The sequence below is a fragment of the Suricata suricatta genome, chromosome 12 (assembly GCF_006229205.1).
Source record: "Suricata suricatta isolate VVHF042 chromosome 12, meerkat_22Aug2017_6uvM2_HiC, whole genome shotgun sequence".
In the NCBI taxonomy this organism is placed as follows: domain Eukaryota; kingdom Metazoa; phylum Chordata; class Mammalia; order Carnivora; family Herpestidae; genus Suricata; species Suricata suricatta.
In genome coordinates, this window is record NC_043711.1 from 34329835 (window position 1) to 34350836 (window position 21002).

Below are 21002 nucleotides of genomic sequence, written 5' to 3' on the forward strand. Positions count from 1 at the left end.
AATGTACTGGTTCAAAAAACATGAAGAGGTAAGAAATGGCTCACAGTTCACTTTCGCATTTATTGTTACATGAGTCTAACACCCATTAACACTATCAATATTTTGCAGAATGCTTTTTCTTTTGTTTCTCCTTCCCTCTTTACTCTTTGGCAAATGAACAGTATTAGTAAGAGCTCTACATAACATACCAGGCAGTACAGTGTTAAAGTGCTGCTTGAGTTGTCGAAGAGTTAGTGGGCAGGCATTACAATCCACTGTAGCTGTAATAGAGGGTAATGTCACTTTAAGACATGTGATACTTTACAGAGGAGGGATGTATCGAAACAGACTACCAGACTACTGCTACTTACAGCACCGTATAGCAGCCCTGCTCCTACATTTTGCTGCCTTACTCTGCCCTGAATGCACAGGACCCGGGATGGTCTGTCATTAACTGTGAACTGATTCTCATCAGGAAACTGCACATTATTCCACCATTCCTTCAAAGGTCTCATCAGGCAGAGGTGACGCCAGGAGATGATTTAAAGGTGAAAATGACAAGGTTTCCACCCCTCAAACCTTGGCTCCTTTTCTGACAATACAGTCTGAATGCACCCGATGTCTTCTTTACTGTGGAAATAGCATCGGAAGAAAAAACATATTTTGTAATCTTGATAAAGAAGATTATTGGGAAGCTCTTTTTTTTTTTTTTAAATCTTCAATTGTGCACAGATGGATTTTAGAAAGTGTTAGAGCTTTCCAATGAACACTAATAGAGTACTCTGCTCTTGGCTGGATTTTTCAGGTAAGAAGCCTCTTTAAGGATTTAAGATTCAGAAAGCAGATTTGTAACCTGTTAAGTCATTTGTAGGGAACTATGTAAGGCTGGATGCATTATTTGGTGGAAGACACTTATTAACATAGCGACAAGCTCTTGGTAAGAGAGTAAGCAATGAGCGTGGTATGCACGAACCTAGGAAGTGATGCTAAGAATGAAAGAAAGTTAAATAAAAAGGAAAAAGAAGGAAAATACTGCAAATGTGAAGTCACAGTAATCTTTTTAAGTGCTAAAATATATGTGGGTGAAAAAATGAGCAAGAGAAAGCAAAGTCATTGAAAAACTGTTAAGTTTTGATTGTGGTTGGCTTTTTGAAAGTTGAGATGAATTCCTACTGCATTTTAACTGAAATTCACAAGTAGTCAATGCATGCCACAGTCACCTCTACTTTGTCTTTCTATAATTTGCAGAGTATTTGAAAAAGGCCCCCAAATGTATTCATTTCAAGATTCACAGAAGGGGTATTGCTATTTATTTCTGCTGAAGACAATGCATCTATGTTATACTGATAGTTCTGAAGACAATGAGGCTAAATCTGTTGTCTCCAAAAGTAAACAGTGGGCAGAGAAAGTAATTATAAAGTGAATGGTCCATCTGAATCACAGAGTGAGGCATGAAAGGCACCATGCTGTTGCAAATAATGTTTTCCTACTTTGCACTTAATTATGGTTGTCACCGTTTGTCTATTATAGTCCTAAACCCTTCTTAAAGACTGCATCTGTCTCCTAAAGCCCATAAATCATCTTGTATTTATGTCTATATGCACATATACATACATAAATATTTGTATCTTTCTGCTTTCTGAACATCACAGTTTTTGAAAGAGTGCCAATTTCCATGAATAAAGAAACCACACTGGCAGGTCACTAGCACATTTTACATGTATAGTTGAAATACTTGTAGTGTGTAATTTGACAGTAGAAAATATTAAAAAGGAACAATCTGGGTTCCGAAGCTCTTTCTAAGAGAAAAGCATACACTTAACTGGATTCTTGTAGAGAAATGCTTCCCTCTCACTGCCTGAGTAAGGACGATGCTTCAAGTTTGATTAATTTGGCAATATGAAATGCAGCATAAGGTGTTGTTTGAGAAATTGGACAATATGTAGCGCAGTTGAGTCTTTGTAGCTCCTAAGATCCTTATAGGTGCAGATAAGGCTGTCAAAGTTTCAGCGCCTGAGAAAAGGTATATGTTCATCCATAAATACACATACCACCTGTATATGCATATTCATCACCACTACCCAACACATGCCACAGTGGGATCTTAGGAGGCAAAGCAATATTGTAAATTATGGCTTGCTCTAGTATAGAAGCATAGATCTTGCATCTGAAACTCATTCTGGCTGAAGACAATTCCTTCTGATTTTAAGTCCAGCCAGAAAGACTGGTTCTATCAGGAGATTACAACATGCCTCTGAGAAATGATTACTTAGTTTAGAAGACAGCAGAATGATTAAAAATTCATGACTGTAGAATTAAAAAAAAAAAAAAGAATCCACTCTTTCCTTTTCAGGCTTATGTCAGACTTACAATGAAGTTAGGAGGAACAGGAGTCTGCAGCTTTTCAATGCCTGGAATAACTATAGTTTAAAGATCATTGCCTAAAACAGGATGTATAGTCAGAATACTATGTTGCAAACTGCCTAATCCAAAGGCAAAACCTTGAATTTATTTCTCTGTGTAGGCAATCCTTGGAGTTTGGTTTTGCAGAATTTCAAAAAGAATTCATGATCTCTTGGAGAGAGCTCTCCCTCAGTCCCACTTCATGGCATGACCTCTGCTGTGTTCTTAATTCCAACCAGCAAAGTAGCAAAAGGGACATGACGTCTGAGACCCCCCTTCTTTGATCAGTGGGACTGACTGAGCTGGGGGCTTGAAGCCGGGGCTAATCCTTGCTGTCTCATGTTGTCTTTAGAGAATGGCAATGGTCTCTGCGATGTCCTGGGTCCTGTATTTGTGGATAAGTGCTTGTGCGGTGCTCCTGTGCCATGGAACCCTTCAGCACACCTTCCAGCAGCACCACCTGCACAGACCAGGTAAGTCGGAAGCTGGCTCCAATGCAGCCTCCAGTCTCGCTGCTGTCACCTTAACAGATGGTTGAATGTAAGTGACAGAAAGTGCTATAATGCGGGCAGCTTGCCTCTGAATTCCAAGACATATTGTTGGCTGGATGCTTGGGGTAAAAGGTGAGGGGAATACTAAAATGCCTTAGAGGTATTTCGATTAATTTCTCAGGAAAACAAAACAAAAAAACCCTAAAAGGTCTTCTCTAAGAATCTCCTTACCCTCTTCCTCACACCTTAAAAAGTAGAAGGCACGTTTTTTTGGGGGGGGGGGTACTTTCGGCAATAACAACATATTCTGCCAAAGGTGGGATAACTTGCCAGACTTGAGGATTTTTTTAGAGAGGCAAAACATGATCTTTGCTACCAGTAAAATAATGTGTATGTGTTCTTGGGATATCCTGCTTAAGTGTAGATACTCTAATGTTGGTGTGTATGTGGCTCAGAATTTTGGGGGCATGTATGTGCCAAAATTAACTTTGGAAGTACTTTGTCAATGAAAAAGAAATTTAAAAATAACTTACTATTTCTTGTCTGGTTTATTTTGTTTCCTTTCCTTTCTCCCTTCACTTTCTGTTCTTCCAGTTTGTTCGGCGGCTTTCCTCCCCTTCCCCCCCCCCGCCCCCCTCTCTTTCTTGGCGCTTTCAGGAACAAGTTCCCATTAGCCTGATTTCCCCCTCTATACTGAATTTTGATTTCCGGACGCATTTTTCTTTCATTGCCTTTCTGTTTAAAGTGTATTTTTTATTCTTCCATGGCCTCACTCTTCAACTCTTCAGTCTGGATTTTTTTTTTTTTCCTCCTTCTTTGCCCTTCTCATTACTGTCCCCCAGCTCGATTTGTCCTTACCCTCACTGGTTGACTGGAAAGATTTCTTTCCATATTCTGTTTAATTTCGGTCTTAGCGTTCGTTTATCCCACCCTCCACCTGCGCCTCCCCCCTCGCCCCCGCCCCCCGCCATCGCTCAGTCCGGGCTCCGCGGACTAGTCGCGCGGCAAGCTCCAGATCCTCAGTTCTGAAACGCTCCCAGCCCTCCAGCCCCTCTCCAAATTCCTTCCTGGCCTCCTCCCAGACTGTCAGCTTGGCTCGTTCCAGCTGCGCAATCCAGAGTCCACGCCTTTGCCTTTCCCTGGCTCCGCAGTCGGCCTGGGCACCAATCCTGGGCTCCTCGGCACAATCGTCCAGCACAGTCTCCCGGGGCGCTGCCTGCTGCCTCCCCGGGCTCTGATTCCAGGCTGCGGGCAGATGGAACGCGCGAGGGTGCAGCCCTGGGTCCTCCAGCGCGCCAGCACCGGGCTGCAGGGTAGGGCGCGAGCTGGTTCGCGGCCGGAGCCCGGGCCAGCGCCGGAGGAGGGGGCGGGGACAGGAGGAGGGGGCGGGGGCGGCCCGAACCCCGGCTGCGTCTGGCCACCCTCACTCCCCACGCCCTGTTCCGGGAGGCAAGGCGAGCGGGCGCTGGTGCCCCTGCAGGTGGGCACTGAAACCGCGCTGCCGCCCCTGCAGCGCGCTTGTGTTTCTGCCTCGTGGGTCCTGAACCCAGAGCGGGTACCGCCACACTCCCAGGCTTCCTTCCGTGCCGAGGTGGAGGAAGAGCAAAGCCAGGTTTTGGAATCTCTGAGTGGGTCAGTTAATCATGAGTCTGTTGTGGCAGAAACGCCTTTGACTTGTTATGGCCATACAAATAACGTGGGAAATCTTTATTCATTGTAATACTTAACAATAATAATTCCAAACCAACATAACTATTGTGAGTGTTTAGCCACACTCTCACTCTCACGTTGTCTTAGCCCTTATACAAGTAGGTTATTCCCCCCTACAACCACCTTCCCAAATGTAAAGCCGCCTTTACCCCCCCACCCCCCATCCTTCTGTTGCCCAGGAGACCAAAGTTCTGAGGGATCCGGTGACTTGAGTGAGAAGGCACAGCCAATAACTGCCATTGGAAGTCAGGATGGTCTGATGTCACCTCCCTGGCCTGTTTCCCAAGGAGGGGATAATGTCTTCCAGGGCATGGGATAGTCATGCCTGGTAGCCTCTTTGAGAAGATCTGAACAGTTTTCCATAATTTGTGAAAACTTCCAAGTTATGTTGATCCATGGACTCCTTTAAATTGCAAACCCATTCTGAAGGGTGGCCGTGGCAGAGCTGGCGATGGTGGCGCTCAAGACCAACACGGGTCCTCATCTCTGTTACTCAACATTGGTGGCATGACCTTGGGAAAGTCTCTTTTCTTCTCTGAGCCCAGTTTCCCATTTAGGGATATTGTGGGAGTGTAAATAAAACCATCTTTGTGAAAGCGCTTTGCAAACTGTGAAGCTCTTCAAAAATATCAGTAATTACTGACATCTTCAGTTAGTAGACTACAAAGGTACTTGTCAGACATGCTGAATGAGTAAAGTTTTGCTGTTCACACAGCTAATAATCCACCCAGGACAAAAATCTGGTTTTAATCTTGTGAAAAAAATTTTAACTATTTGATACCTGGCTCGAACATATCACCAAATGCTATGTGTCTGTTACACTCAGTTTGTAGAATTGTGAAATATAGTACACTTTGCAGTGAGCTTTCCCGTAGACTATCTCTGTTAATCAGTTAATGCATGAGATTTTTTTGGTCAGGGGTTACGAGTATGCTACTTGTAATAAGTAAACGCAAATCCTTACGGGGCTTGTTATCAAAATATTATAATCTTAAACTGAGAAACCCATCATTAAGTTCTAACTAAAATTAAACTCAGTGTTTTCTCCACTGTCTACTCATAGAAATTGCTTATTATCACCAATGCATGGTTGATCCGTATGTCAAATACCCTCAGAAATTGCAGCGCCAAAACCAATTTCAACTCGAAGTGCTTACACATTTGAGATCCATTTCAGATTCATTGATGAAATTAAGAAACTATATATACTCCTCTCTGGATGCAGAAAGATTAAAATGATATCAGACTGAAAGTCCAATCATTCTATGTAATAGGTTTATTCAACTTTTTTGGGTTTTCAACAATAGCTGTGAAGATTAAAGCGATAGATCTTGGACATAGCAATATTCTAGATTGTTTCAGTCAGAAATACAATCTCCTTTAATACAATCTGTTTTGATTTTAAGAGTAAATATATGCTTTTTTTGATGAGAGTTGTGATGTTTCCCTTTGTGGATCTTAAATCTTCAGGGACACAAATGAAATGTGTATGAAAACAAGAGAGAAATCAGGGCCAGTTATCGGTGACAATCCACCCCTAAACGAGCAAATAAATAAATAAAGAGCTGGATAAATGAGCAAAAAGGAAAAACATAATCTCATTTTCTCAAATCAGTTAAAACAAGTGACATGATGAGAAAAAATGAGACACCAGGCAGACCCTGAGCTTTGCCACATTTGCCTAAGCTTGAAAAATCGCCTCTTTCATAAAGCAGGAGCAGGCGGACACTGTATGCATACCAAGTATCCGGGAAATGTGAAAAATGACAAATCTTTCCCTCAGAGCCCTGGACGGGGGTTGGGGGGGAGAGGGAAGGCTTTACAGCTGCCTCCTCACCTGCTTAGGAACGGCTGGTCCCACTCTTGCCAGCCTCTTAGGCAGCCTCTTTGCCATCCCCTACACAGTAAGATTGATGGTGTTCCCATCCTAAGCAGCCAATTTCAGTCTCTCAAGAAATAATCCACTACACTGACAGATGAGTGGACTTTGACGCGATGTTCCCCTTGTCAGACTGTGCCGCACCTGGATGGCACCAGCCAGCCGGGGTCCTGTAGAGGAAATGGGTAGAGATTTGGGCCAATTGCTGCTGTCGGAACATGAAATCGGGACAATGTTTTTGTGAGGCCGTGAATTTGAGATCTGTCTTCTCAATGCAGCGGGTTAGCGCACAAACAGAATGAGAATATGTTAACTGGAAAATGGACCGGTTTTAATAGATTTCCCTGTTGCTCCAAAATACTTCCTGCTTTTCCTGTTTATATAAGTATTAGGAATACACCATTTATTTTCACTTACTCACTAGTTAAGGAGGATTAAAATAGTCAATCAAATGGAAGTGAATTTTAAAAGTACACAAATGTGTAAAATGTGTTGTAGATGAACAGATTTGTAATTTCAGTAATTTAATATTTGGTTAAACGAAGTTTTTATTTTGGTAACAATGTTGGAAATTGCAGTAACAACTTGAAGAATACCCGTGCCCTTATACACACACACACACACACACACACACACTTTTATAAAGGAAGACTAAACAATGGAAACCCAAACGTGGTGTTCCCTTGTTTTAGATAATTAAAAAAGACAGCTTCAATTCTTTATAATCATCAGTTATTGTGTAACAGGTGAAAAAGGATGAATGGCATGTTGGATCTAACTATCTAAATTTAGAATTAGTTTTTCTCCCTTATGAATATATGAATTATGACAGTAATTTTAATGGTTACTTAATTTTGAGCGTGTGGGTAGGTGTGTGGGGGTTTGTTCTTGAAACTTAATAAAATATGGATCATTTCGAAATACTTTAGTAAGAAAAGATCCTTGGGATTCTTTCATAATTTAAAATTATAAAGATAAATTACATGAGACAAGAAGTTGTAGGTGCCTAATGAATCATTTACTCTTGAGTTGCTTCTATTGTATTGACAGGTGTGTATGGAAATGATATATAGAAAGATTACACTTAATAGAATTGTCTATGTAACTCCAACTTGGCCTGATTTAAAACTATATTAAGCAAACTATGTATTTAGAGGTATTCGTTTATGACTTAATTATTACATAGTGAATATCACCATCCATTTAAAAGTGTGATTTTTTTGGTTAAAATATTAAAAAGCTTTCTTGTATTTCCTATACTTATTCTTACCTTACTATTCAATATTACTTTTTTGAAAGCTGCTTATGGAATATACATTAGAATACATGCACATTACAATATAGGATTATCTTACAATTATATTATAAAAGAAATTGTCAAAGCAATAGTGATTCCATGTTGGCTTCTTAAGAATTTGTGCCAGTACTGGATTGCTAAGTGTAGTGAATTGACCTAAGGATTAGAGCAGACAGGTTGTTATTTGGTGTAAGCTGGTGCTAGTGATAATCCATTGATCATCTGATTGATGATATTGACCTTGTCCCAGAATCAGAGTGCAGCTACGGACATTTGATAAGACTTCAAATTATCAAAACCAACTAGAGATGCAAATAAATATTTTGTGTCAATCCCATGAATTTATAAGAGAATTATTACAGTGCTGTATAAATATTGTGACTTATGGCAGCTCAAGCCTATGGCCTCAATTCATAGTTAAGAAAAATAGACATACCACACTGCAAACAAATATCTAGAAGTGGTACAAATTATTATTAGCCTTCGATTGTTAATTTCTTAAAGTTCACTTAAGATGATAACTTGAACTTTTTGAAAAACTCTTCCAGGTTTAAGTGTGTGAAAATCTCAAAGTCTGACTGTATACATTGGTATACCATTTTTTAAAAAACAATTTGGCAGTGTCTCCCAAGATATAAAATGTACAAATCCTACATATTTCCATTTTGAAATGCTTATCCTAAGAAAATGAGTGGACTGGTTAGGAAAGTGTATGTTAAGATTTTGTTAATTTAGTGGCAAATAATTAGAGGAGGGTTTTATTTCCATCAAAAGGAGTTTGGTAAAGTAAGGCATTGTACACCTGCACCATGGGATTCTATGTAGCCACTGGAAAGGGTGAGAGGGATTTATATGTACTCTTAAGGAAGGATGCCCATGATACGCTGCTGAGTGAAAAAAAAAAACCAAGGAACAAAATACACAGTTTCAAAATAATTTTGGAAAAGTATTAGCACAGTCATAAAAAATGTCAGAAAGAGTGTAAACAGTCCATATATATATAGTGTTAGTTCAGTGTGGTTGTAAGCTACATTGACTTAGACTTTTTATTTTTTATAATTATGTGGTTTTAAAATTTGTTTTTATATGGGTATATATTACTTAAAGCTTAAAATATTAGCTGTAGAGAGTTTTATGGTAAAATTAGAAATGTTTTGGGGCACCTGGGTGGCTCGGTCAGTTGAGCATCCAACCTCAGCTCAGGTCATGATCTCATTGGTCATGGGTTCAAGCCCTGCGAGGGGGCTCTGTGCTGACAGCTCAGAGCCTGGAGCCTGCTTCAGATTCTGTGTCTCCCTCTGTCTCTGCCCCTTGCCTGCTCACACTCTCTCTCTCAAAAATAAATAAACTTTTTTTTAAATTAAAAAAAAAGAAAGTTATCAAACAATGATCCCAGGAGAAAGTAAAATGAACAGGTAGGAAATTGACATGAGGCTCTTTTCCTTTTTTAGAGCCTTAATCCAATAAAATGTCTAGGCCAGCATTTTCTAGTTCACAAAATTCTGTACCCTCAAGATGCTCCTTGGAAAAAAGCTATTAAGTGTTGGGAAAGTACTCACTGTCTCGTATGTTCTCCTCTTGGACATTTGCAGTGCATATGATGTATATACAAGTTCTGGGAAGACTTGCAGATAGGAAGCCTAATTGTGTTTAACTAAAATTTTCCAAACACTTTTTGTATTTGGGCGATGTGAGAGGTGTGACTCAAAATAATCCTAGAAACCTGTGCTATTCATCTTCTTATCTCTCACTTTTAGTAAGGAACTTGGCATATAGTAGGTGCCCCAAAAATATGTGTTACATTATTAAGGGAAGAAAGAATGAATGTTCTGGTAAAACCTGAAACTCTCCCTCATTTGTTACTACTTACGTGTGACTGTGTGTGAATGAATGGATACATATGTATATGTGTGCATGTTTATAATTCAGAGATACCTCAAATGGAGAGTGGTATAAATATTAAGTTGTCAGTGTAACCTATGTATGTGTGCATATGTGTGTATTTGTGCAATACCTTTGTGTAGTGACTTACTCTGTTTAATATTTGGCAGAACTTCCATTAATCAAAATAATCCAAAGAATCTGCTTATGGATATAGTACAAAATTAAATCCATAATGTTTTCAGTCAGAGCATGGGTTTTTTTCCTATATATTTAGAAAACATTATAAGCATGATCTTAAGGGACTGAAGAGAAACTTCACTTAGCAAATAAGGAAAGGCCTTCTGCTCTCAAATTTTTCGAAAGCAAGAGAGAAATTCACTTCATCTTTGTAGCGGGGAGAAAATAACAACAGACAGCAATTTTTCCTTTCTTTGGGGTAAAAAGAAAATGAATTATTTTGTTAACAATTTGTGTAAACTAATTGGATTTTCTGAAGATAATGTTCTCAAAGCACTTAGGGGACCATGTCGACCCACTATTTCTTTCTCTTTCCCCATCTTTATATAATAAAGGTTCAGAGAAAGAAAAGACAAATGATATAATCACAGCAATTTTCTCTCAGAAGATGGATGGATATGCTGAATGATGTGGCTATTCATTAAGCAGTTTCTTCCTCCATGCAGGGAAGGAGTCAAACCAAATCACACCCAGCATCTAGAAGGGAGGAAGAGCCCTATCCTCAGCCAAGGTCATTGTTCTGCTCATGCAGTTACCTGTATTTACCTTTACTGTGTCCTTACTAGACCTGCTCTTTTAGGCATGCTTCTCTTTTACCCAAGAATCAATGCAAGCTAACTGAGCCTGTATACAACCAAAGGAATTTTTTGTTTGTTTCCCTCTCATGTAGATGAAGAATGGATGGATTGAGTCAAAGGTCTTGAAGTAACTACAGTATGTTAGCCCCCAGGTTTAGATGAGCTTCCACACAGTGGGAGGAAAAAGCACTTCAATGCTCTTGAAATTGATGGTATATCTTAGATTAGGGTCAGCAGGCTGGCAGATCATACTTCTCACTGAATATATGTTATGTAAATATTCACTAAGTATTTTTATGAACTAGGCAAGAACTTTACATCCTTTAAAAATGCATATACTGGCAGGAAAACACCACATTAAGCCTTTTTTATATGGAATGGTAATGAGAAAAGAGCATCAGAACATGGGTAGGACACTGGGGCCTTTAGATCTCCCATAAGTTGTCAGTTGCAAGCCTCTAGTAAGAGGGTGGAAGGAAACAATGATTTTCATGTTGTGTATAGAAGTCCCAAAGAGACCATCAATGCATTCTGCAAACATAAAGTGTATTCTTGTCTATCAGAGATGGACAAGGCAAATACCTTCATAGACCAGACAGTTAACAAAAATGATTGGATCAGCCCAGGGGCCAGACATTATAAATTGGTGACAACTGCAGCAGTTCAAGAGCATGTGTGGATCTAAAAGGCACATTGTGTCCTTAGCTATGGCCGAGATGGGCCCAATGTGACCAGATCATCCAATAGTTCAAAGCAAGCTGGGAACTTAGAATTTTATGTGTAATTTCCTTATCTTTTAAATGTCTGGCGGGCCAAACAAAACTTGACTCATGACTCTATCCCACCTTCAGGGTGTTAGTGTGTGACCTCAGACAAGATTATCTCCAGCTCCAACATTTTTTGATTTCTAATGAATTCCTCAAGTCCTTTTATGCAAGCAGGGTAGAGAGGTGAAGACAGTAGGGCTGAAAGGGGACTTTTTATGCATATCTCTCTTGGCTTGCTTTAAAATTATGCCTGTAGTTTTGTCCTATCCTGACTTCTACCCAACATGCTTAAAGCACTGAGTCTTGAGGCATTTTGTATACAGCTACTAACTGGTATCACTGGGAGTCTGATGGACAAAGAGCATTTGTATAATGAAGCCAATGTCCTGAAAAGAGGTCTCATTTGAATCTTAGCTAAAAATAAATTAATTTTCCTTTAGGTTAAGGTTTGGCAGAAAGAGTAAACTACAAATGTAATGAAACAGGGATAAGCATCAGGAAGAGGACTATTGCCTATATAAAATCCTTAATTTTAGTACTTTATTAAAATTTTCAAAATCTAGGCTGCAGTCCACTAGTAGGTTATAAATTTATTGTGAAACTCAACATTGGTTTTGGTTTTTTTCGTTCGTGTTTATTTTTGCTCTTCTTGTTCTTTTAAGATTTGATGTGCATTCATTTTGTATATGAATAGTCTACTTATTAGTATACCCACTGAATTATCATTCTATTAGAATGACATGTAACTAAGGTTTACTGAGCTTCCTTAATTCAGTATTCTATTAAGAAAACTGGCTTCCAGCTCTTGGAAACATTGCAAAGGGCATGCAAATAATTAGAATTCACGCAATTTTGGGAGGCATAATTTGTTACCAGTGTATCTTGAGTGTTGTTTGAGTTGTTAGTGATTTTCAATTGCTGTGGTCTTTGCTTTTTAATTATAAATTACGTTGGTTTAGTTTCATCATTATCAATTAAATTTGCTGGGGACTGTTTCATTAACCCTATAGTCTGTAGTGATGCATATTTGCATGTTTTGGATTTTAGATTACCAAAGAGTAGACTTTAAGACATTCTTGAATTATGGCTCAGAAATGAATAACCTAAATCCATATTGGAAAACATATAAATGTAATCACTCTCCAACTAATTTCTAAAATGATACTTATGTAGTGGCATTGTTTAATACTGCCTGTTAACTTATATAACATAATTCTCAAGTAAGTAACATTTTTGGTTTGTTTTTATAACCACAGGACATCATGTTATAATACATGAGCATGTTAATAGGCTCATCTTATTTTATAAAAATAATTAGTGATTCTTAAGTATATCTTTCCAAATATTTATTAACTGAGCATTTTTCCACTGGGAAGTGGAAACAGTTCGGAATTGGATGTTTCGTGTTCTTGGTGTGCTGTGGGCAGGAAAGTCTGAACACTAATATTTAAGTGAAGAAGTTGTAACTAGAGAAGCCTTATATATAATGCTGAATTAAGAAACATGTCACATTGCAAAAAATAAAAATAAAACATTTTTTCTGAAGTTAAATATTAAGATATAAGACAAGAGAAGGTGCTATGGAAACTTCTCAGAAGAGGTGAATTGTTTTTGTAGCTTCTTATATGTTTTTATCTGATGAAAATGCAAGATGCCATATACCGGACATGTGCTTGAAAAACTAGGTCACTGGGTGAATACTTGTAGGGCAACATTTTTGACAGCTACTCCCCAGATTGTTTAGAAGTAAGAGCAGATTTATGGCATACAAGCTGCCAATCTCCAGCCCTCCATCTATCACAGGCCCAGGTAATCAATCACGGTGATTATTTCCACAGAGCCAGGATGTGATTTCAGAATCTTTCTCAATCTCTTCTCCAAACACCACCTATCCATTGATTGTCAGTGATGTGCAAGTTGGGAGTCTTTTCGATTTCTGTTGTGGGTTAATTGATTGACCATCTCAAGAATCTGTCTCCTATCCAAAACAAGTACACGCCATGAAACATTTCATTGAAAAAAAGGAACAATGAACGAAACTATAAATAAATCAAAATTAAAATAGCTGCATGTGTCTCGTAACTGCTGTTTAAGATAATGCAGCATTAGACAATTATGTCAACTAGTGAGAGTTACAAAACTCTCTTTTCATTTCCTCTGGAAGTTTTTATTTTTTTCTCCATTTTTTTATATCTCTAAGTCTAAGATGTTGAGTAGTTTCTGATATGAGCTCTAACCCAACAGCTAGCTATGTGACCATAAAGCATATAGCCAGTTATTCTGAGCAGACTGGATTTGGGAAACCCTCACGAAGGGGGGATTTTGTGTTGGGCTTTGAATGTTGGCTAGGAAGTCAGGTAGCAAGAGAGGATCGAGGGTAGCCTGTTCAACCAGGATGGACAAAATAAGTAAACCTGGAGCAGGTTGTGGGAATATGGTGGGCTAGTGACTTAGATGGTTATTGGCCCTAAACTGGTTGGAGAAACTTTATATTATTCGGATTAAAGGGAAAGCGCGATTTATTTTCCTTTGTTACCATTCTATAATCTAAGGGCTACCTTTTCTGTGTACATGGATGATTGCAGGTGGAGAGCTAGGTAAGGAGGAAAGAGTCCCAGTATCTACAATTAAGGTCTCTCTGGAAAGCAAATCAGTTAACTAAGGAAAAACCCAGCAACTGCACTCTGGCCAGATTCTCTGAGTCCCATGAGGCCTTTCACACCTTTGAATTGTTGTTACCTTTGTGTAAGAAAAGACAAAATGTGCTCCTACAGTTGACTTGAAAAGTCTGGTTATTATATTAGAGAAAATTGCATATCTCTAAATCAAAACCTGGAGATAATACTATTTAACATACAACTAATTTAATATTTATTATCAACAAATGCTTGCTGACTACTTACTAGGTACAGAGAACTACACTTTCACAGGAACGGTAGTGATGCCACTTTATTATCCCTGGTTTAACCCTACTTTCCCCACAAGAATGTCAGCTCTGAGAAAGTAGGGAGCCCCTGATCCCTAGTCTGGCAATACAGTGTCTGTCCCGCGGTGAGGGCCAAATAAATACTTGCTGAATGAGTGAATGAATGAATGAATGAATGAACGACCCTAAGAATTTGATGTCTCATTGAATCCTCACGATAAACTTGTGAGTAGATCATCTTTCCATCGAGCCAATGAAAAATATAAACCAAGTTAATTTATTTGTTTGAAGTCATCTAGCTTGTGAGAACACATTGAGAATGTTTCTGGCCTCTGAATTACAGCTCAGTTTACTGAGTGTCTTCTGTGGCTAGGCCCTGATATGGGCTGATTCTTATAATAGGACATTTGATCTCTGCTGCAACCCTGTGTTGTTGGACTGTTACCTCCATTGTACAAAACATGTCAGAATTGTGCATAATAGTTTACAATTATATATATAACAGTATAATTTATAAGTATAAAGCTGAGAGAAAAACTTAGATTTGGCACTGATTCTCACTCAGGTAGTCTTTCCATCACAACCAGGTACTACTTTAGCACTTAGGACTATTGGTAAGCTAGCCCTGGTTCATTTAAGTTACAAAACAAATTGCTGTGTTAAGGGCATTAACATGGCTATATCATGAAAGAATTTTGAGTCTTGTGGCTGAGTAATGCTTTAGTCCTCATTTTACTGTGAGGTAGACCTAGCTAAAAGCATGCTCTCTCTTATTGGGTTAATAGCACCTCAGTTTCAAATATTTTTTACAGTCTCCTAGTATTTTTTTAGGTATTAGAGACCCTTTTTGTGCTTCACATAGCAAGCCAACAACATAGGATAAGTCTACATTTATTAGACTCAGTCTTAGTGTAGATTGTGTAGATTTTCTGTTTTACTTCAAATGAAGTTATAAATCATTCACACTGGAAAAGAATTCTCCCTAACTGCAATTTAACTTTTTGATAAGATTTTTTTTGGTATTCATCATATTGAGACTTTATAAATTATCTAGAATATTGTAAAGTGAGCTGACCTTTCTGGTAAGTGGTTTGATCATTTGCAGTACTGTCTTTGTGCTAAAGTATGAAATTTGCTGTCTTTCACATTAAACTTGCTAGATCCATAGCCCAGTAACATGCTAGGTAGAGATTGCTTATATAATTGGATCTGAAGCCTACCTTTTACATTTCTCTCATTATCAAAATAAATTTCTCTGTTCCAAAAATATCCCTATGGCTAGTGGTGGCAAATTCCTGGTACGTAGCCCACTCTTCCTATGGGTTATACCATTGAAGACATTGCTAATCAACCCATATTCAACCTCTGAATCCTTCCAGGTACAATACTTCAATTATTGAGATGTTAATGGAGATAGAGGTGATTTCAAAAACAGCCACAACTTGGCCCCTTGGGTGGCTCAGTCAGTTAAGTGTCTGACTCTTGATTTTGGCTCAGGTGGCTCCCATTGGCTCCATGCTGACAGTGTGCAGACTGGTTGGGATTCTCTCTCTTCCTCTCCCTCTACCCATCCCCTTCTCTTTTGGCACACATGCGTGCTCTTTCTCTCTCATGTGTACTGCTGCACACACACACACGATCTCTCAAAAAAACTAAATAAATATTAAAAAAACACAACCACCCCAAAACAATCATCATTTAGCATCTGTTATGTCACATTCTGTGCAAAGTGCCTTATATACATTTATCTGTTTAATTTTGAGATGAAACATATTGTCCACTAATGTTCTAGTCTGTTTTAGTATGTAATTTAACTCACCTCTCAAGGTGGGCCATTTACAAATAATGATTGAAATAATGTAAATAGTCAAGATAATGTACATATAGTACTTGGAAAGGTTCCCACAACAGGATAAGTACTCCTTAAGTCAAGGTTAAGTATAGGATCTCCATACATCTTTGAGAATTGGACAAAAAGTTGACATACCTGCAGGTGTTTAACCGACCCCTCCCTATTTGTTCCCAGCTACTCTTGGCTCAAGGAACCTATAGAGATAGGAGCAGTTTGGTGTACAAGGTGATCCAGGGGTTTACATCCCATCTCCATCATTATTAAACTTTTAGCTCTAAATGTGGGCAAATCAGTGTAGCTCTCCTTGCCTCATCCATACAATGGGAATCTGTGTTTATAAAATCCCCACTTTGAAGGTTGCATAAAGAATAGAGTTCTAGGGGCGCCTGGGTGGCTCAGTCAGTTCAGCCTCTGACTTCGGCTCAGGTCAGATCTCATGTTCGTGGGTTCGAGCCCCACGTAGGGCTCTGTGCTGACAGATAGCTCAGAGCCTGGAGCCTGCTTTCGGTTCTGTGTCTCCTTCTCTCTCTGCCCCTCCCCCTCTCATGCTCTATCTCTCTCTGTATCAAAAAAATAAATAAAACATTAAAAAAAAAGAATAGAGTTCTGTACTTGCCATACAGTAGGTATCCAGCATATGGTATCTCATTATATTGTCATGTAAGTATATGAATGTCAATGCAAAGATGGCAGAGAAGAGCTGGATACTAACATATACATCCCTAATAGTTTATTGTACAAAAAAAGGATGCACACAGAAATTTTACAACTTGAATTTACTCATTTTATGGTCACACTTGAGTCTTTTGTTAATAAAATCTATATACTTAGCACAGGTTAAAGATTTAGATCTTATGGATAATCTCTATGTAACGGTAAGGCATGGGTGCTAAATCAGTATGAATAGGTCAGTACTTAATAGCCTCCTTCCTACCAATGGCATTTATATATGTAATTACTGATGAAGGTGCTTTAATCAATAAGTTTTGGTAGAGTCTGTGTGATGCCAAGTAATAGTGAAGTTGGTTAATTAATTTAAACATCTGGCCAATGACTCATTAGTGGGAAATAGTCTAAAAGTCAGCATTGGTGCTTTGTGATTCTCAGAATGCATTATATCCTTATTATAACTCTATTAAAGAGTCACTAATCAACTGAAATCTGATACTACTTATCTGTATTTCCTCCAGTGTATTTTCTTTCCATTAATTGTCTTCATACAATAACCCATACCTTCTTTCTCATAGGCCCCATTAACTACAGGAAGAAATCCAGGCATATACTGATAGACACATTAGTAACTAAATGGTCATAGGTTTCATCCCATTTATGTGTACTCATACATGTATCCCATGTTTTCTACTATGAATACAAAATTATACCTTTGTGTGTTAAGGATTGCCTGAGTATCATTGAGTCTCATATTTTGAGAATCAGCAAACCAAACCAAAAGAAAAAAAAGTTCCATGGTTAGTTTCCTAGACACTAGGGAATCTGAGTTAGCTGAGAGGATAGCCTATATAGTGAGAGACGTGGATTAAAGATACTGAAAGAGGATGAGAGATTTGCAATTAATGTTTCAGAGTCTCTTAAGAACTATACCCAACAGGCAAGAGCTCTCAACTGAAGAGGTCAAAACCTTACAAAAGCCTTGCTCAGTTATTTGGTAAAACATTATTATCTCTTTTATACCATCCTTATTAACATACTTCAAAACTGCTGTTAAGTATTTCTGGCAAGCAGAGCATTAAAATAATTTTACAGTAGGGTAAAGGATTTATTAATTTTAATATTTTCAGGAGTCTATTTACATTCAATTGTGACATTAATAGGTTGCCAAACAAACTAGAGTTAATTATGTTTAATTAAATTGTTGAAAACAAGTAAGCGTAGTTTATTATTATTGTAAGTAGAAAGCTCTATTGATGTGCTTGTTTGTGTGAATAAGATCTGGTGGAAAGTTCTTTCTTCTGGGTATGGTATTATTCATCAACAGAAAGCAGCATAAAAATGCTAATTAAACAGAATTGTCATTATAATAGAACATTTGGAAGGGAAGCTTCACACAGTATTTGTTATCTTAAATCCATTGTTAGGTAAATAAAGAGTTTATCCTGAAAGTGATGCAGGTCACTTCTGCTCACAAGTCATTGGCCAGCCCTGGTCATCTGGCTCAATCTGATGGTTAGGGTCCCCAAGGTGCATTCCTACCACATGCCCATAAGGCCAAGCCTGGGCAATATTGGGTGTATGTACAGCACTCATGCCAATCATAAAATGCCTTAGTGGTTAGAAGATGGGATTTTCTTTGTTATAGTATTCTTCCACTCTCAGATATCCAAGCTGACACATCTTAGCTTATTCACTATTTGGCTCTAGAAACTTCAGTCAAGCAGTCTATAAATAAGAGGATAATTCAGTTAGTGAGTAAAAAAAAAAAAAAGTCAAATCAAAGCACAATGTGCCATCAAGGATCCAGTTTTCCTTTGTTTGTTTACCCATTGCTGACTTTTGAATAGGTGGGTGTTACCAGCCAACTCCACAGTTGAGTGAATGTGAAATAAACCTTTGAGACACTGAGAGTTCCTGACCTTTTCTTCTGCTCAGTCTCTTTCCCCAAGAAAAGACCTAAGGCTCTTGCTTGCTCCTTCTCTCTCCTTCCCTCCCTCCACAGTCTCATTTGTAGGAATCTAATCTGCGAGCTGATTTTCAGTTTTAAGAATGGTCACCAATGAATTAAAGGTCAAAGCATTCACTACTACACTATCTGGGATGCTGCAGTTTTTTTTCAGATGAAACTTTTATAAGGCATATTGAGTAAGTAGGTGGTATTTTTATATTATCCTAGGTATTTTTAATGCTTTTTATTTTCGTTTTCAGCACTATATCTGTTTCTAGTTGTCAGGCAGAGGAATCAGTTATGGATCAAGTGCACCCATTTGTCATGGATTAATGCATATAAATGCTTTTATGACAGCAAAAGACAAAGGCTTGTAAGGGTGGATGCTGACTTTGGAAGGGAAAAATTAATGAAGCTAGGAAACAGTGATAGCAGAGAACATTGCAGTTTTAGGTGCTAAATGACTTATTTTCAAACCCTAGAAGTATAGTAATATTATTCCTCTCCCCCTTCCTTTTATAAAGCATTCTCATAATCCATAGTGACCTCAGCTGAAGAAACGTTGTTTTAGAGTAAATTAGGTTTCCTGAGAGCTGTTTTTTAAGGAACCAGGTTTCTCCTGATTAGCCAAAGAAATAATCTGTATTGATGGGAAGAAAAAGCTGTAATTCTTTATTGTGAATCTGAAGGAGGAAAAGAAAAAAATAGGAATGCTAGCTTGGTCCATCATTGCTTTATCTGTCCCAATGTCATTATCAAGTGTTGCTTTCCCATGGATGGCTGAGGAAGACAATACTAACAATCTGGGTTAGTTTTGTGAAACTTGGCTTTCATGTCTGACCTTCCACCTCTTAGAAGTGAGATAAAGCTGAGGCAATTATTTTGTCAAGATTTGAAAGGACTTTCTAGATTATCTCCTTGCTACACACACACACACACACACACACACACACACACACACACTCCTTAATATAGTGTTAAAAATTTTAGTATCGTACCTAAGTAACTTAGGAGTTGGAAATTACTTTAGCAATCATCCAAGCCAAGCTGTCATCCATCAGTCACTTTATTTGCCTCAAAATACTACTTGCGAAGTGATTGTCGATTTACTGGTTGGATCTTACCACCATGGTCAGTTGGGGCATGCTGAACTTGGGACTTGTATGATTCTTTTAATCATAAAACAGATCTGCTGCCATCCCCAAACCTCTTACATTCATAGTTTTCTTGATATCCACTCATAGAAATTCTATCCTTACCATTCTTCACATCAAAAATCTTGGAATCTCTCCTCATATCTCACATTCAATCTCAGCAAAACGATCTTTTCCAATTTCAGAATATACCTAGAATCCTACCACATCATACCACCTCCATTGCTGCTAACCTGGGGCCAAGCCACTGTTTCTCTGAGGTGGATTGTTACAGAAACCTATGGTGTTGTTACTGAATCCAAGTTTGGCTGCCCTCACCAGAAAGATCATTACTCAAGAGATGAGTTTTGATTGAAAAGGATTATGAGCTTTGTTTAGGAGGCTGGCTACTTGAAGAGAAGGCGACTCTTGTCCGAACATTCCAAGGTTTCTGCCTGGCTCAGGGATTTTTAAAGGGATTTAGGATAGTTAATCAGTAAAGAAAGTACGGCAACCATCAACATTTCTCAATCACATGCGGACGTGATGATAGCAGCTACAAACATTATCTCAGTGCTTGGGAATTGTGTGAGGGAGTCTGATTCTTATTTTGTGATGTACAGGAGGACTCTGTCGACAGAGGAGAGCAAGGGCTATAGATATACAAAGGAAGGTCAGTAAAATCATTTGTGTGACCTAAAAGAAAGAAAAACACTTTGCTAGCAAAAAGTTCTGGGCTAATCGGAACCCCAAGGCCATGTCAAACAGACTTGCTGGCCTCTGGGGCCTGGGAAAGTTCTGGTCCTTCACTCCTCAGGGCCAGTGGTCTGCAAATCTCAAAGAAAGAAAATTAGTTCTGTTACAGATCAAGGGCCTTAGGTCGGTAAGTAAGAAGTGTGTTAGCTTGAAGGAAGTTAACCCTTACTACCAGCTGGAGTGTGGTGGCTGTGTGTCTCTTGCTTTCACCTGTGTTCCCTACAGTTTATTCTTCACAGAGAAGGCAAGAATGGATGCAAAGACTGAAAAGTCAGTCAGATCTTTCATTCATGTCTCCAAAACTCCCAGTGGTTTCGTATTTCTCTGAGGGTAAGAGTCCATGGCCCTACGCAATGTGTCCTCATCTTCCCCCATCACCTTGGTGACATCTTCTACTGTCTTTGTTCCCTCTCCTGAATGTACACTGGCTTCTTTGCTGTACCTTCAAAGATGCACACTTCCATGTTCATTGGCTCTTCTCTGCCTGCAG

The 21002-nt window shown here is 38.7% G+C and overlaps 1 protein-coding gene across 2 annotated transcripts in view; it reads left to right on the plus strand.

Moving 5' to 3' along the window:
* The first annotated feature begins 346 nt into the window (after positions 1-346).
* The window catches only part of TAFA1 (TAFA chemokine like family member 1), a 496597-nt gene continuing 475941 nt past the window's right edge, over positions 347-21002 (plus strand). For both annotated transcript variants that reach the window (XM_029919149.1, XM_029919150.1), the window contains exons 1-2: positions 347-784; positions 2735-2855. In XM_029919149.1, coding sequence (XP_029775009.1) covers positions 2738-2855 — 118 coding nt within the window. In that variant the 5' untranslated portion in view covers positions 347-784; positions 2735-2737. The remainder of the gene's footprint in view (positions 785-2734; positions 2856-21002) is intronic.